The sequence below is a fragment of the Syngnathus scovelli genome, chromosome 8 (assembly GCF_024217435.2).
Source record: "Syngnathus scovelli strain Florida chromosome 8, RoL_Ssco_1.2, whole genome shotgun sequence".
Classification (NCBI taxonomy): domain Eukaryota; kingdom Metazoa; phylum Chordata; class Actinopteri; order Syngnathiformes; family Syngnathidae; genus Syngnathus; species Syngnathus scovelli.
In genome coordinates this window covers 10,267,953-10,285,731 of record NC_090854.1, presented here as the reverse complement: position 1 = coordinate 10,285,731, position 17,779 = coordinate 10,267,953, and the positions used below count along the sequence as shown (strand labels likewise).

At 45.0% G+C, this 17,779-nt stretch overlaps 2 protein-coding genes across 2 annotated transcripts; one reads left to right on the top strand and one right to left on the bottom strand.

The window, feature by feature from the left end:
• Window positions 1-616: 616 nt before the first annotated feature.
• Window positions 617-17,553, bottom strand: LOC125973650 (GRIP and coiled-coil domain-containing protein 2). Its single transcript, XM_049728069.1, has 24 exons — window positions 17,362-17,553; window positions 16,478-16,540; window positions 12,889-12,973; window positions 12,737-12,816; window positions 12,548-12,652; window positions 11,946-12,438; window positions 10,061-11,847; window positions 9,912-9,972; window positions 9,388-9,488; window positions 9,176-9,274; window positions 8,920-9,039; window positions 7,982-8,146; window positions 7,603-7,707; window positions 7,061-7,223; window positions 6,837-6,937; window positions 6,642-6,719; window positions 6,422-6,559; window positions 5,909-6,030; window positions 5,593-5,769; window positions 5,241-5,449; window positions 4,009-4,215; window positions 3,711-3,850; window positions 1,955-2,156; window positions 617-1,853 (listed from the first exon to the last, which is right to left on the bottom strand). The coding sequence occupies exons 1-24, from the start codon at window positions 17,365-17,367 to the stop codon at window positions 1,780-1,782; spliced, it is 4,881 nt and encodes a 1,626-aa protein (XP_049584026.1). The 5' UTR covers window positions 17,368-17,553; the 3' UTR covers window positions 617-1,779.
• On the top strand, window positions 2,238-3,399 carry tmem223 (transmembrane protein 223). The gene has a single exon (XM_049728149.1). It carries the CDS (start codon window positions 2,419-2,421, stop codon window positions 3,151-3,153), a length of 735 nt encoding a protein of 244 aa, XP_049584106.1. The 5' UTR covers window positions 2,238-2,418; the 3' UTR covers window positions 3,154-3,399.
• Window positions 17,554-17,779: the final 226 nt, after the last annotated feature.

Here is a 17,779-nt window from a genome sequence, read left to right as displayed (position 1 = left end):
TTTTCGTACAAAAACGTCCACTATAGTATCAACTTTTGTTTCATTCGCGTTCTTGTTTCTAAGGCAAACACGCGTTTTCTTTAAGAAGTTTCAACATTTGTATTTTTAATTAAAAGACTAAATAAGTAAAGGACTCTACTCTCTTAATTGCCAAACTCGTTTGCACCGCTGCAACTAAAACCATATACTAATCTGAAATAAGGTAAATAAATACATAACACACTTGCAGGATGACAGCAAATGTGCCTACTGGGAAGCAAAATCATTGTGGCATTTTTTTCCTTCAACAGATACATCAGCGATTAGTTTCCTCCAGTGGCTGCATCATTAGAGTAGAAGCGCCACATTTATTCCCTTAAAAGGAAATCCTTAGAACCCCGCCTCCTGCCTAAGGGAGGGAATGGATATTCTGACAGCAAGTTATTCCTGGAAACAGAAGAACTCTGCTTTAACATCAAAATTGAAACTTCATGGTGCTAACCCAGGCATAATGAGAGGAACATCTGGATGTAAATGGTCAAAGTAGCAGTCATGGCAGTTCATTTTTACCTTCATGCTGTTGCACAAATATGTTTTTAATAAATGTGATTTAAAAACGGATGAGTCAACAATTGAATAGAAGCTCAAAGTTGAATATTTATTGCATCAATATTACAGAAGTTAATTTTATGGTATTTACTACTCAAAGCACATAGGCAAGCAGAATTTATACTAAATTGATCAACCTGCAATCCCTTCTATACAGACTCTCATTTATAATTACTTGAACTGGCAAGGTTTGGATGATGCTAACCATATAAATAATAAATACTCTCAATAAAAAATGACATTCATTTATACGGAAGGAATCACACTCAGCTGCCAATGAGATGAGAAATGAAGTGATTCCGATAAGCCCGTTTTGTATAAATTTGATTAAATTGTTGATGACGACAGACACAATAAAACGCGACATCCAAATAAATAAGAGGCCAAAAAACAGGAAACAATAAATCACATCTTAATAGGTCAAACTTTGATGTTCATTAGCAGAATTCAAGGCAAAAGTAACACCTTCACAATCACTTATCAAACACTTTCTGTCATTTCATTCCTAGTTGATTTAAAGACTCAAAATCTAATCTTGATTACGACCACTAAAACACTAAATGTAGAACGCTCAAAAGGCATATATGGAATGAAAGAAATGTTAAGTGGATGAAAAATTATAATTTTATAAGGTATAATGGGGTGGTCCACCACTAAATGTAGAACACTCAAAAGGCATATATGGAATGAAAGAAATGTTAAGTGGATGAAAAATTATAATTTTATAAGGTATAATGGGGTGGTCCAAATACACAGATTGTAATGGGAATGATGAATGAATTTGCCCATTGATGATTGAATTACCAGAGTAAAAAAACAAACTTCAAAACAAAATCTCAAACTAAGGGCTGAAAAAATAAAAAAAAAATAAAAAAAATTAAGTACTAGATAAGTTCATTTTTCTATAATGCCTTGGGAGCTTCACCTCCTGGAAAAGTTTAGCTGCATTAGGAATGAATGAATACTGCACCATATAATCTGTATTATTGTCACAGTATAAGAAACACACTGTATTATCAACTTGCAATTTGTTAGACCATTAAGTCTGATAATGAAAAAAAAACATTACATTTAGTTTTTTATGATATGTAATATGTTTGTCAGTATACATTTTTGTCCCCTCTATTTTGCCCTTCAAATTATTGTTAGTTCAAAGTCATATGTCCACGTTTCCAGACCTCTGATGTTGGTCTATCTGATTCCAGACCAACTGTGGAGATAAGATCCCCAGCCTGAGCCTCGAGTCCCCGACGCCTCCTCCTCGCCTGCACACCACACAGCAGAGAGCACACAATAAAACCTCTGTATACTGTATAATTTCTTACAATTGTCAAGAGAACATAAACACTGTGTAGTTCTCATCTACCTTGTGCAATGGCAGCCAGTTTGCTTTTCTCATCTGGGCTGAGCTGTAACATGGTGTGAATGACAGGAAGCAGAGCCTGCCTCTCGCTGCCTGACCGCAGGAAGATGAACTGCAGCAAAACGTTCTTTAGATACTCCAGGTTGGCGACACTCTTCTCCCGTTCCTGGTTACGCTCCAACCGACGTACTTCACTCTTCAGCAGCTGTAAAATTACAAGAATTCAACAAGAGCATTTAAAAAAAAAAAAAAAAAACTTGTAATTTTGGTCAACGGCGCAGGCCGTAGTTCCAGCGATGACGTCATAACTAAAATGGCTGCGCCCTATGTTTAGAAGGAATCAAGTTTGCTCAAATTCGTTTGGTAAACTGAGGTGACTGGCTGTATTATTCTGATTCCACGATCCATTCAAATTATTGGCTATTTTATTCACATATCTTATACCAAAACTTCGATCAATATTCAAAATGAGTTTACTGAGAATTTGCGGCGCATTATCTCCGCTCCGAGCGATCGCCACCCTGCAAAAACCACGGTCAAAATTTCCAGACAGCGGCGTGTCTATCCAGCTTACGAACGTGTGTTTTGGCGGACTGAGGCGACATGTTTTCGCACACCGTGACTTTTGCACATCCACCCAGCCCTCCAGAGACGTCACCCTGTTCCAACACGACAGAACGGGCTTCTTCCGCCTCCTCGCTGTCTTCTGCGGGGGGCAGTTTGCCTTCTGGGCGTACCTGGCTCACTTCGCCTACACCGGCCTCAGAGATACTGGGAACGCCCGGGAGAAGGAGAAAAGAAAGATTCCCTCCAGCACCGCTTTGGGCGGGATATGGAGTTTTGAAATGAACCTTGGATCCAGCACCTGGAGGTACAGCTTCACGCTAGGATGTGTGACAATCGGAGCGGGCATAGTGGGACTGGGAATTCTATTTTGTCGGCGCTCTGTCAGTCAGGTGGTTTTGCACCAAGGTGGAAAGATGGTGTCAGTTATGACACAGTCACCTCTGGGAATGGGCCACGGCCGGAAAATAACGATCCCGTTGTCCCAGGTTGCCTGTCATGCCCACAGACAGGAGTCCCCCTCATTCATCCCCCTCAAAATCAAAGGACACAAGTTCTACTTTCTGCTGGACAAAGAGGGCAGGATGAACAATGTTAAACTTTTTGATGTAACTGTTGGTGCATACCGTCCTCTATAAACAATTCACTGTATTGCCTCAAATAGTGGATGGGATTTATCTACTCAACTGGTGAGACATTTGCCAAAGAGAAGCCCTTTATCTGTAAAAATGTATTTGAATGATCTATTTTCTCAAAATCGGAACAAGTTAATCATTGGCATTGATGTCTATACATACAGGCCTAATGATGTTATTAAATTGTCGCATTATGGAAAGATGTTAAGTTTAAGAATGAGGAACATTAAAAGACAACTGTGAATGCAATATTAATTGTAGTTTCAAATGAAACGTGTGAGCATTTTTATGTTTATGTTCTCTTACTACCACAAAGAGTAAGTGAATGCAATAAGGGAATGGGAATTGGCAGATGAATGATGACAGTATCTGGTGTGAAATCTGGTGTGATCTAGAAAATAATGATGCACCATTGGCAACTGTTTTACACAGAGTATGCCAGCAAAACTGAATGTGAAACGTACCCATGTCACCACAAAACATTGCTTTACTCCCCATTGTGAGTTTGACTCATAAACAGGTGTAAACATGCTGCACTGCAAAAGTATTAGCTCACTTACGTTGATCTGCTCCATGAGAACAGCGTTGGTAGCCTCAGTTTCATGCAAGAGGCTGTTCATGTGCTCTAGACTGCGTGTGGCCGTGCTCAGCTTGTGACTAAGCTCGTCTTTGGTGGGCTCGACAGTCCACACGAAGGGCTCTGGAGACCAAACCCAAGTCATGTTAATTTAAAAATGAATAATAATAAACCAAAAGATTCACTTAATCACCAGATGAGGCTGCAGTAATAGCATTGGATTCTTTTTTTTAATCAATGATAAATTGATTTCATGACTGCAAATCTTGCTTTGAACCCACCTTGCTTGGGGTCGGGTGACATGAGAAGGTACTCCAGAGATGCAGGGGAGGTGCTTTCATTCTCGGTGGTCTCCATGCCTTCACACTCCTCCCTGGCCATAGACTGGAGGTCACTCGTGGAAACTGGTCCCAGCCCTGCCTGATTCTGGTCTGTAGTTCTGCGCTGAGCATCAAGCGACTTCTGGCTGGACTGGACCAATACGGTGTCTGAAGAGCGGCCATGGTATGCATTTTAAATATACAGTGTGTAAATCTGAATTCAACTGTTTTGTTTTTACCAATTCTATGTAGAATTTCTACTTTTTAGTTTTATATAAATACAACATAAGGGGGCAGCAGATACAAATTCAGCTAGTCCACACTGACACCCGGTAGGGGAGAAAAGACGTTGGTGGACAACAGAGACGATTGTGACAAATGAAGCTGGATGACGAGCTCAGTCAACCTCTCCACCTCTGCCCTACCTAAAAAAGTGTGTTCAGAGAAGTCTAAAAGCATTTACTAAGTAGGCTTTGCAGTCACTAGATGATTTGTAATAACACCTCTGAAAATATTGATTGAAAACCACATTTTCACATTGTGTCTGGTACACTAAATAAAAATCAATTATGCAGTATTAAAAAAATAAAAGAGATGAGCGGGACATGTACAAAATTAAACTTGAACAGCTTATTTATGAATTTCGAATTTTGTCATGCAGACACTGCTTACCAGTAAAAGGCATCAAGCTGTTATCAATTAGTGGTGGCAGACTGAAATACGACTTTGGTTTGGACTAACATTGAGCCTATCTTCACAGCATGCATGCGCGAGCCACTAATGATGCGTCCGTCCAGATGCCACGGCGGGCCGCTCGCCACACTGAGAGGCGGGATCGTTGCAGAGCAGTCACCGACACCTGACGTTTTTCAAGCCCTCTCTGCTCGTGTGTGTGTGTGTGTTGCTGTTTTGACTCTATGTGGCAGCTGTGTGGGAAGTGATGAATGCGCTTCCAACCGATAAACACGCCAACGACCTGCCATCCGTACTTCTCTCTTGCATCATTTCTCCCATGGAATTAATAAGAGAGAAAACTTCAAACCCTTGATGATTTCTTTGGGACCAGCAGATGGTTCTGTTTTGGTTATGTTGTCTCTGATTTATTTTTTTTATTTTTTTAGCACTACTTTCATTATCATGTTTTCCAAGTCATCTAAGCTGAGATCAGCTTCAAATTTCTTTCATATACTCACTATTCTGACTCTGCAGGTTGAAGAGCTGCTCCTCGACGCGGGTCAGCTGACCCTGCAGCGTCTCGACTGTGGCACGGTGCTCGTCCTGCAGCTTCCTCAGCTGCTCCCTGTGCGTCTGTCGCTGGGCCTCTATCTGGGAAGATGAGTCAGCTTGAGCCTGAGCCAACTCTGACCGCAGATCAACGTTCTCGGACTGCACCGACAGCAGTCTGGAGTAGGAGAGGGAACGTGAATATGAACGTAGGCTTTAGTATTCAGAGGGAGCATTCAACAGAAGAAAATAAGAAAGGAACAGCATTCCATGTGAGATCATGTTAACTCACGACAGCGGCAAACTGCAAAAGGGGCTCACCTCTCTCGTAGGTCAGCCTCCTTGCTAACATTTTCCTGCAGGATTTTATTATGGCGCTCTAAAAGCGTGTCGTGCTCAGTCTGGAGCTGCTGCAGCTCTACTGTGCTGCTTTGGAGACTCTGCTGACTCTCTTCCAGTCTGGATCTCAGCTGGTCCACCTGAGTCAACAACTGCTCTCTGACAGACACGCAACACATATGCGTCAGTCATCAAACGAGTTATTTTGGAAGCACTTCTCATATAGATGTCAAACCACACGGATGTTCTTGTAGTAGACCATGTTATTGTTGTGGTCTTTTTTCTTTTTCTTCCTTACCTTTCTAGCCTGCTGGCGTCACTTTCACCCTGCCCACTGAGCTTGCTCTTTTGCTGTTTTAGTACATTGTGTACCCGAACCTTATAACTCTCAAAGTCCTCAGTGGTTGCCACAAGTTCAGCCTAGAGACAACAAATATGTGGTCAATAAGACAATTGTTTGCTTTCACAAGAACATCTTGGCTAACATAGTATTTTTTGTTGGGATGTGAATTTGTTTGTGTGTGTGTGTGGGGAGATAAGATAAAGACCTTTAAATATTGGTGATAGGAATGAATGGCTTACATTTTTATAATAAAATCGTAAAGTAACAAAAAAAAAAATTGCAACAGTGAGCTGTCATCAAAACATTTCTTTCTTATGTTCGTCTGCAGGAAAGTAGTGAAGAGATTAAATTACCCCCCGAAGCAATGCAGGGGAAAACCAGTGAGATGATCTCAAGTAATTGAAGATGGGCTTCCATTGAAAATCCACTGAATGCTAAGGAGTCAGATTGTGTGAATGTGTTCTGTACCTTAGCAATGTCTCTCTCCTGCTGCAGACTGTTGATTTGCTGCTGCAAGGAACTGCTGGTCCTTTGTTGTTGCTCCAAAGCAGACCTGAGCTGGTCCTGCAGGCGATGCCGCTCAGCGGTGAGGTCACACACCTCAATCTTACATGAAAACAAACATATGACTTATAAATGTTACGTTTGGAGCTAAAATGCCAAAATGGTGATATTATAGATGTCTTACTTTGGTGCTTTCTAACTGTTGCTGGTTAGCCTCTAGTTCTCCTCTTAATGAGGCTTGCACCAATGCAAGTGAGTTTTCCTGTTGGTGGAAAAATGTCATTATTTTCTGATAGCACATTCCCGCTCAATCTTCCCAATAACAAGGACTTTGCATCATAACCATTCATCAGCGCATAAAGATGGCAGTCGAACAGACCTGCTTCTTGGCATCGGCCAGCTCTTTTTTAGATTTCACCAGCAACTGTTTGATTTTGGAGGTTTTCTCTTCCCCTTGCTCCAGCTGGGATTTTAAAGTTTCTGGGCACAAAAATAGAAGCAAAAAAGATAGACTAAAACATGTACTGTTGTAAAAAAACACATTAGTGAAGAACAGGAATGATCTCAATATGACAGAAATGACACAAAGGCCATAAAACATGCCAATTTCTTGTTTCAGCATTTCCTCTTTCTCGCTCAGTTTGATTATTTGAGCTTTGAACTCCTCAGATGCTTCATCGTTTTCAGAGAGTTTGGCGTTGAGTTCTTTGACCAGACGTTCGTAGTCGGCCATCTCCATGTCTAACAGAGAGTTCTGCTGCGCCTCCTAGTCAGACAACAGAAGCAGAGATGGAAATTATCATTATGAAATGTTTTCTATTTGCGGTGCTTATTTGACACAGATGGTGCGGTGCAGTCAGTTTCGGGATCAAAAATCCTGACAGCACTAAGAATGTGGACAGGACACTGTGAAAAGTGGAGCCTGCCGGCAGCCTTCGTGTAAACGTCCATCCTGTCAACGTCTCAGCTAATGGAAAAACAGCAGCGCTTTCCTTTGCTGTGGGCTAACATTTGTCCTCTTTCTCTCTCTGGAGAGTTACTGCTGTAGCTGCGGGCCGGCCATCACCAGTCATGGCACTTGACTGAAGAACTCCTCTGAGACAGGGGGAGTCTAAAAAGCTGTGTGTCTTAGTGAATTGTTAGACCTTGCGTAGCTGCTCCAGTTCCTGGGCGGCGTGCTGGCACTGCTGCTGTTGTTTGCTGAGCTGAGCTTTCAGCTCATCCACATCCTTCGTGGCTCTTGACAGCTCCTGAAATTCATGCCAAAGGTTTAAACGTACATTTATTTTAATCAACTTTAGTAGGTGTACGTGGTTATTTTATGGATGTAAAAAAATTGATAGATTTAAAATGAATTGCCTTTAGTGGCCACAAGATGGTGGTAAAGCACTACTGATACCAAAATGAAACTTCTCAACTCACTTCTACCTATTTCCTTGACACCAAATACCACCAAATGGTTCACTGTAAAAGATTTTCTAATGGCAGTTTATTAGAACCACAAACCACAGACATAACTTCTACCTTGCTCTTTTGTTCTCTCATTGCCTTCTCTGCCACGAAATCTCGCTCTAAAGTGACTGAGTGCTTTTGCAGCTCTTGGATCTGAGCTTCAATCTGCTTGACCGTGTTCCTGGACGTCTCCAAAGCAGCCAGAAGGTCCTCCTTCTCGCTACGAATCAAGTTGACCTGTAAATCCAAACATATTGGCTTGTTATGATGATCAGAAATTATTTTTGGTCTGCTTACAAACAGTCACACAAGCTAGATGTGCCCATTTCTGTCAATATGTCTTCTGAAATCCACTAAGACGCTTAACGCTGAGAAACAACAACAACTTGAATGGTTCATCTGGAGAAATGCTAATGAGCGTATATATTCTACGTCGGCACAACAACATTTGAAAATCATTGGTGCAAATCTGACAGCAGCAGACTCTACGGGCTCCCACTGCAAGGAACATTGAACCAGCAAGCGCCTTCTCCTCATCATCTGTCAGCCAAACATTGACATTACGGTTAGTAAACAGAGATGTCCAGATGTATTCTGAATTCCCTGACTGGCTTCCCGTCTGCCTTTTTCCCTCTGAGACCGATGAGCAAGCACACGCAGAAAAAGCAACCGCGTCCTTCGAAAAAGACGCTACACGGCAGATGGAAGCTTTTCTGTGCTCCATTTACCTGCCTGTGCTTCTCACTGCAAAGAGACAGTTATGAGTTTGGGCGAGAGGAGTGCTCAGTCTATATAAACTAAATTCCTCCCGGGCTCACCCATTCCAATCTGATGGGCCATTTGTGAGTGCTGCACTGCCAAGCATAACTGGGCAAAGTGTCGGTGGCTGTAAATAGGAAGGTGACATATGTGAGCGGTATTGGAGGCATGTTAGCGGGAGAAACGAGTTAGCAGCTAGTGTGAGCGCTTTGTAACGTGTGTGCTGGCGCTTCAGCATGTATTTGTGTTACCTGTGTGACAGTACTGTTGAGGTGTTTGCCCAGCTCGGCGATCTGTCTCTCTGCTGCCTGGACCTTCTCTCTCTCTTTATCCAGTTGCTCCGTCTGCTTGTCGTAATCGATCTGCAGGTTCTACGTACGCACACAGCATCTCAGTTATGACCTGCATTTACATTTGAGTCTGGGACTCGGCAGTCATTCGATGCGAGTCAGTGATTTTGTTTATACTGAAAGGAGCTGGCAGGTTTGGTGCAATTTAAGACAATACCTTGTAGCCTTCAGCACCATGGATGATGTCCTTCATTGAAATGTTCATTTTCTCTCGCTCTGCCATTAGAGATGCTATTTCCTCTTTGAGGGTTGCAACCTGCAAAAGAAAATTGTGCAACTCCATTATTTGTTTTCTCTTCAGAAATCTTGGCATTGTCATTTTTAACTGAGTTTAAGTGAATTTCTTCAAGTCATATAAATTTCCCATACCTCTTTTTTAGTGGTGTCCAGCTCCTTCCTTGCTTTGACAGCCACTGCCTTGAGTTTGCTCGTCATCTCCTCCTTCTCTTTGTTGTGCTTCTCCAATGCAGCTAAAAGAAGAACTCTCAAAAGTCTAGCAATAATGCTCCACAAATCAAAGGAAGTCACTAAATTCCCATTCACCCCCTATTGAATATCATTTTGATTAGTCACAATTGAAAAATGAGTAATTTCCATTTTGTATTACCGCTCGTGAGATGACTAGAAGCAAACAAATAATTAACTAGCTAAATGAATCAATGAATAAAATATGTAACATAATAATAGAACATTTCATATTGTAACATAAATAATTAACTCACGACTTCTGCGGATCCCTTACTATTTGTCGTTTTGTTTTTAACATGAAAAAAACAACCTCGTAAATTTTGCAGCTGTAAGACGAGTATGGTAAACAAGAGATGTTTTGTTTGGGGACTAAACGAAGACCAAGGCTTCTAAAAAATGTGTAAGCTCCAAAGGGAGGACCATACCTATTTTCTGGGTAAAATCCGTGGATTTGTTTTCTTCTGCAGCAGATTTGGCGGCCGAATCCTGAGAGAGTAACGGGGTACAAAAAGAAGACGAAAATAAACATTTGTCCGACCGTCATTAAATTGAGAACATGAGAATATTCACTGACCTGCAGAGCAGCCAACTCGGCTCTCAACTGTGATATTTCGGAATCCTTGTCCACCAGTTGTTCCTTCAATTCTGTCCGTTCTCTCTCCATAACGTCAACGTCGGTCTGAACCTCTTCTTCCTTCTCTTGGGACATGAGATTTATTTGTTCTTGTAACATTTGATTCTCAGCATGCATTTTCTCATTGAGCGACTTCATATCATGCAAATCCTTCAGCAGCCCTTCAGCATCCCTCGTCGTCTCCTCCAGGTCGGCTCTCAGCGTGTCCCTCTCCAGATGCAGAGCCCGCAGATCGTTTAGCGTGACCTCGGAAAGTCTTTCTTCTCGAGCCTCTTCAAGACTGCTCCTCAACAGGTTTCTCTCTTTTTCTAGCTCTTCTAAGCGCATTTGGAGCTCTGCAATTTCTTCCTTTGTGTTTTTTAGGGCTTCAAGCTGAGCCTCAAGTGCTGCTTCATCTGCCAGAGAATTTACAGTTGCTTCAAGGTGACTTTTTTGGGAGGACTGCTGCTCAAGTTGAGCTTCTAATGTAACTAACTTGGAGCTCATACGTTCTTGCTCATTCTGGGTTTGGGAAAGTGTACTTAAAGTCCCTTCCAGTTTTTGGTGGAGGCAGGCATTTTCTGACGAGATGTCTTTAAGAGTCATCTCTGAAGAGGATATAGCCTCCTGCAATCTGCTCACTTCTTCTTTCAGACTTGCCTCCATCTTGTCCCTCTCTTCCTTTAAAAGCTGCATTTCATTCACCTTCTCCATTTTCAACATTTTCAGCTCCCTTTCCGTCTCATCTTTCAGTAGTTGCGCTGCCTGCTTCTCCTCCAGCAGGCTCTCAATGTCTTTGTCCTTTTCATTTTTAAGATCCTGTATGGCTTCTTCTCGGAGTAGCAGCAGGGATTGCGTTCTGTCTCGCTCTTCAGTCAGCGTGTTCACGATCTCATTTAGGTCTTCGGTCATGTTTTCTTTTATTTGCAGCTGAGAGAGGATCTCCTCATTCTGCCTGGTTAGCATTTCCACAGACTCATTGAGCTCCTGCACTAAGTCTATCTGAAGCTTTTGCTCATCAGCATTGTGACTTTCAAGTTGGAGTTTAAGGTCTTCCACGGTCTGCATCAGAATATTTCTCTCCTCTGTAATCTCTCTGACTTTTACTGACAATTCTTCCTTCTCTTGGCCGAGTTGCTCAGTTTGGTATTGGAGGTTAGCACCTTGTTCCTTCATGGCGTTGTACTGGAGAACAAAATCGTTTGTTTTCTGACCTAGTTCTGTTTCCAGGTTTTGCAGTATGTCCTTTATGTGGTTGAAATCAGCCAGAGCAGAGTTCCTCTCTCGGGTCAAGGCCTCACATTGGGCCCTGAGCTTCTCTTGCTCATCTTGTTCCATTGAGTTTTGGTCTTGGACCGGCTCCTTGGAATCACCTGACACATTTGTCTCCAACTCGACATTCATGACATTTAGGGTTGTCGTTGTTGGCTCACTCTCCCGACTCATCAGCAGCTCAGTAATTTTGAAGTCCATCTCCTCTCGCTCCATTTGGAACTCATCTTTGACTCGCTCCAGCTCTGCCTCCAGCTCGCTTTTCACATTACTGAGCAGGGTGAGCTCATCTTGCAACATTGTGTTGTGAGCTTGAAGGTCCTCCAGGGCCGCTTTCAGTCTTCCGTCTTGGGTCACCTCGCCGTCAACCTGGCTGGAGTCAGCTTGACTGCGTGCCGACAGCGCCAGCATCTTGGCGATCCCCGAACTGCGACCGGGTTCTTCGTCTTCCTCTTGGACATCCTGGAGGTAGCTATCTGGATAAATGACTTGTAAACATTAGTTTCAGATACAAAAATGTGCTCAAACAAAAAACAAATTACAAATAAGAAGTTCATTTGAAACTTTGTTGTACCTTTGAGTGCCAGCTGTTCAGTCAGCTCTTCCTGGAGCAATAGAAGACGCTCCCTCTCAATCTCGCAGTCCTCCTCTAAAGCCCTCAGCTCTTCCTCGTGCTGTAGACTCCTCTGAGTCAACTCCTCTTTCAGGTTCTCAATCTCCTGCTGGGCTTCAGTCAGCACATTTTGGTGACTTTCTTGTAGCTCAGCGATCTCTTTGGCGTTTTTCTCTTGGATTTCTTCCAGTTCCGCTTGAAGAGTCTTAAGATGAACTTCCAGGGAGCATTTGTCCTCTTCTGCATGACATTTCCCACTGGGTTCCTCAGTTAGGTGCTGTTTCTCTCTTTCACTGTCTACCTCCCTGTCGCGGTCTTCTCGCTCTTTGAGCAATTTCTGGAAATATGCGACCTCATCTTGGTGTTTACTGTTGGATTCCTCAATGGTGGACTTTAGAAGGTCAATGGTTCGTTTGTGGTCTTCAATGGCTTGTCCAAGTTCTGTGACATCATCCTGCAAAGAACAAGTGTTGGATTCAGTTCTACACGGAACAATGAATACATCAGATTAAAATCATGTCTTCCTAAAACTCCAATTTTAATAAATAGGCATTTCAGATGACCTTGGCAAGTTGCTTGGTGTGCTCCAATTCTTTACGGGACAAAACAAGACTTTGCTGGGTTTCTGCCTTCTCCAGTAATAATGCATCCATCCGTTCAGTCAGCTCCTGTCACACAATTTATGAACAGTACAAGATTAATTAAATATCTACTATAGGATGATATACAATATTGACATTCTGATATGAAACCTGTATTAATGCGGCATCATCTGAAATGTTGGCAATGTGTTTGGAATGTTCTTTGAGGCCTTCAACTTCTTTCTCCAAATCTGAAAATACATATTAGGTTAAACACTGCAAGAGACTCATTAGCTCTAGCCCGATAATAAGCATATGGTCACCTGCACATCTGCTCTTCATCTTTTGTAAAGCAGCCATCTGCTTTTTGGTAAATTTAATAAGATCATCTTTGGACAATGTGTCCAGCTAAATGGTAGGCAAGAAGAAATAAGAAGACTGTTTAACAAAATCAGTGTATCAATCATTGCACACATTAACAAAAACATCCATCCATCCATCCATCCATCTTCTTCCGCTTATCCGGGGTCGGGTCGCGGGGGCAACAGCTTCAGGAGGGACTCCCAGACTTCCCTCTCCCCAGCCACTTCATCCAGCTCATCCCGGGGGATCCCAAGGCGTTCCCAGGCCAGCTGAGAGACATAGTCTCTCCAGCGCGTCCTGGGTCGTCCCCGGGGTCTCCTACCGGTGGGACATGCCCGGAACACCTCCCCAGGGAGGCGTCCAGGAGGCATCCTGATAAGATGCCCGAGCCACCTCATCTGGCTCCTCTCAACGTGGAGGAGTAGCGACTCTACTCCGAGTCTCTCCCGGATGACCGAGCTTCTCACCCTATCTCTAAGGGAGAGCCCGGACATCCTGCGGAGAAAACTCATTTCGGCCGCTTGTATCCGAGATCTCGTTCTTTCGGTCACGACCCATAGCTCGTGACCATAGGTGAGGGTAGGAGCGTAAATCGACCGGTAAATTGAGAGCTTTGCCTTTTGGCTCAGCTCTCTCTTCACCACAACGGACCGGTACAGGGTCCGCATTACTGCCGACGCTGCACCGATCCGCCTGTCGATCTCACGCTCCATCCTCCCCTCACTCGTGAACAAGACTCCAAGATACTTGAACTCCTCCACTTGGGGCAGGATCTCATCCCCGATCCGGAGAGGGCATTCCACCCTTTTCCGATCGAGGACCATGGACTCGGATTTGGAGGTGCTGACCCTCATCCCGACCGCTTCGCACTCGGCTGCGAACCGTTCCAGCGAGAGCTGGAGATCACGGCCTGAAGAAGCCAACAGCACCACGTCATCTGCAAAAAGCAGAGACGCGATGCTGAGGTCCCCAAACCGGACCCCCTCAACGCCTCGGCTGCGCCTAGAAATTCTGTCCATAAAAATTATGAACAGAATCGGTGACAAAGGGCAGCCTTGGCGGAGTCCAACCCTCACTGGGAACGAATCCGACTTACTGCCGGAAATGCGGACCAGACTCTGGCATCGGTGATACAGGGACCGAACCGCCCTTATCAGTTGGCTCGGCACCCCGTACCCCCGAAGCACCCTCCACAGAACCTCCCGAGGGACACGGTCGAACGCCTTCTCCAAGTCCACAAAACACATGTGGACTGGTTGGGCAAACTCCCATGCACCCTCGAGGATCCTGCCGAGGGTGTAGAGCTGGTCCACTGTTCCACGGCCAGGACGAAAGCCACACTGCTCCTCCTGAATCCGAGGTTCGACCTCCCGACGGACCCTCCTCTCCAGCACCCCTGAATAGACCTTACCAGGGAGGCTGAGGAGTGTGATTCCCCTGTAATTGGAACACACCCTCCGGTCCCCCTTCTTAAAGAGGGGAACCACCACCCCAGTCTGCCAATCCAGAGGCACTGTCCCCGATGTCCACGCAACGTTGTAGAGGCGTGTCAGCCATGACAGCCCCACAACATCCAGAGCCTTTAAGAACTCTGGGCGGATCTCATCCACCCCCGGGGCCTTGCCACCGAGGAGTTTTTTAACTACCTCAGTGACTTCGACCCCAGAGATTGGAGAATCCGCCTCAGAGTCTCTAGGCCCTGCTTCCTCAATGGAAGGCGTGTAGGTGGAATTGAGGAGGTCTTCGAAGTATTCTCCCCACCGACTCACGACGTCCCGAGTCGAGGTCAGCAGCACGCCATCCCCACTGTAAACAGTGTTGACGTTGCACTGCTTCCCCCTCCTGAGACGCCGGATGGTGGACCAGAATTTCCTCGAAGCCGTCCGAAAGTCATTCTCCATGGCCTCACCGAACTCCTCCCACGCCCGGGTTTTTGCCTCAGCAACCGCCGAAGCCGCGTTCCGCTTGGCCATCCGGTACCTGTCAGCTGCCTCCGGAGTCCCGCAGGCCAAAACGGCCCGATAGGACTCCTTCTTCAGCTTGACGGCATCCCTTACCGCCGGTGTCCACCAGCGGGTTCGGGGGTTGCCGCCACGACAGGCACCAACGACCTTACGGCCACAGCTCCGGTCGGCCGCCTCAACAATGGAGGCGCGGAACATGGTCCACTCAGACTCAATGTCCCCCGCCTCCCCCGGGACGTGGGAAAAGCTCTGCCGGAGGTGGGAGTTGAAGCTCTTCCTGACAGGAGATTCTGCCAGACGTTCCCAGCAGACCCTCACAGAGCGTTTGGGTCTGCCAGGTCGGACCGGCATCTTCCCCCACCATCGGAGCCAACCCACCACCAGGTGGTGATCAGTTGACAGCTCCGCCCCTCTCTTCACCCGAGTGTCCAAAACATGCGGCCGCAAATCCGATGACACGACTACAAAGTCGATCATCGAACTGCGGCCTAGGGTGTCCTGGTGCCAAGTGCACACATGGACACCCTTATGTTTGAACATGGTGTTCATTATTGAAAATCCGTGTCGAGCACAGAAGTCCAACAATAGAACACCGCTCGGGTTCAGATCAGGGGGGCCGTTCCTCCCAATCACGCCCTTCCAGGTCTCACTGTCATTGCCCACGTGAGCATTGAAGTCACCCAGTAGAACGATAGAGTCCCCAGAAGGAGCGCTCTCCAGCACTTCCTCCAGGGACCCCAAGAAGGGTGGGTACTCTGAGATGCTGTTTGGTGCATAGACACAAACAACAGTCAGGACCCGTCCCCCCACCCGAAGGCGGAGGGAGGCTACCCTCTCGTTCACCGGGGTGAACCCCAATGTGCAGGCGCCCAGCCGGGGGGCAATAAGTATACCCACACCTGCTCGACGCCTCTCACCGTGGGCAACTCCAGAGTGGAAGAGAGTCCAGCCCCTCTCGAGAGGGCTTGTACCGGAACCCAAACTGTGTGTGGAGGCTAGTCCGACTATATCTAGTCGGAATCTTTCTGCCTCGCACACCAGCTCGGGCTCCTTTCCAGCCAGAGAGGTGACATTCCATGTCCCAAGAGCCAGCTTCTGCAGCCGGGGATCAGACCGCCAAGGTCCCCGCCTTTGGCTGCCGCCCAGCTCACATTGCACCCGACCCCTTCGGCCCCTCCCACAGGTGGTGAGCCCATGGGAAGGGGGACCCACGTTTCCATTTCGGGCTATGCCCGGCCGGGCCCCATGGGCGAAGGCCCGGCCACCAGACGCTCGCCTTCGAGCCCCGCCTCCAGGCCTGGCTCCAGAGGGAGGCCCCGGTGACCCGCGTCCGGGCGAGGGAAAACTAAGTCCATTTATGTTACTCATCATAAGGGGCTTGTGAGCCGTGCTTTGTCTGGCCCCTCACCTAGGACCCGTTTGCCATGGGTGACCCTACCAGGGGCATGAAGCCCCCGACAACATGGCTCCTAGGATCATAGGGGCACGCAAACCCCTCCACCACGATAAGGTGACGACTCGCGGAGGGGTAACAAAAACATGTGAAATGTTATTGTGTCTCTACACAGTTTAAATGCACAATAACCTTTGATTTGGGTGCACTAGCTGGCGGTGAAGCCACAGATTCAGCTACTGTGCCTCCAGGGTCCTGTGAAAAAGCGATGTCACAGTGATATAAAGTTACAAAGTACAGAAAAAATGACGCATGCATGTGTATTTACGTTTCTGGTTTCCTTTAGAGTGGAGTTTCAGAAAGTACCAGCACAAATAACTGCAGAGCTTCCTTATGAGTTTAACTTGAGTTCCCTTAAAATATATTTCCAGTTCTGTTTTAGTTGGTAGCAGAAGTGGGTAAAACATGCTACATTTACTTTTTTACATTTACTTTTGTATGTTTTGGGATACATTGTACTTGTCAGAGTAGATTTGATGTAACATACAAACTTATACTCCTCATCATATCTAGTTGAATCATAACTTTTCTCACTCTGATTTCGTTTCAATTAACACATTTCTTCAACGTAAGCTACAGTGCAATATTCATAATGTATAGTTACATTTACAAACATGACAGAAAATAACATCATAAAAGCAAAACCTCGCGAATAAAGTACTGACACAGTAGCTTTTGAAAAGATTTTTTTCCAAAGGTTTTGCAAACGATTCCATCAAGCAAGACCGACTACTTGCCATCATGTATAAACACGCAATTAGGTGTAAAAATGTATGTAGAAATATCTTTTTAAACCAAAAATGTTTTTATTTTTGTACATGGTGTTATCGCAATTGATATTACTGACTATCTCGGCAAATTATTATATAAATTCGGCTTCCAACATGAGTACCCGCAAAGATAATAGCACAGATAGACTAAGTTATCCCACTTCGCGTTTATTGTATTGTTAAATATTATTTAACTCCTTGCTCTGAATGTCAGTCAAGCAAATTCTATCCAGGTCATTCACTTACCTCCATTTCAGTCTACAATTTGTTTAATATCCTTTAAATCACCTCGCAGCCACGACACGATCACAATAAAGCTGACCGAACACGTTAAATGAGGTATACTTATTAATTTCAGATTCCTTTCAGAGTTAATGTCACTGTTTTGGTTTTGAGTTACGCTCTCGAGTGTTCCATAGTGTGAGTGGATTACTTCCGCAATCGTCGAACGAGTGACGTCAGCACGTCCTTCGTCACACCCCTCAAGAGGAGCGTCTGTTGATTTAGGAATTTATCGGTTTTGTTTTTAATATCAGTGATTATAAATGTATTCAAAATGACAATTAGGCATTTCTATTGTTTATTTCATACATCTCTTATATTTTAGAAAAATAAAAAATGAAAATGATGAAACTACCCTCTTAACACTACCACCAATGTATAA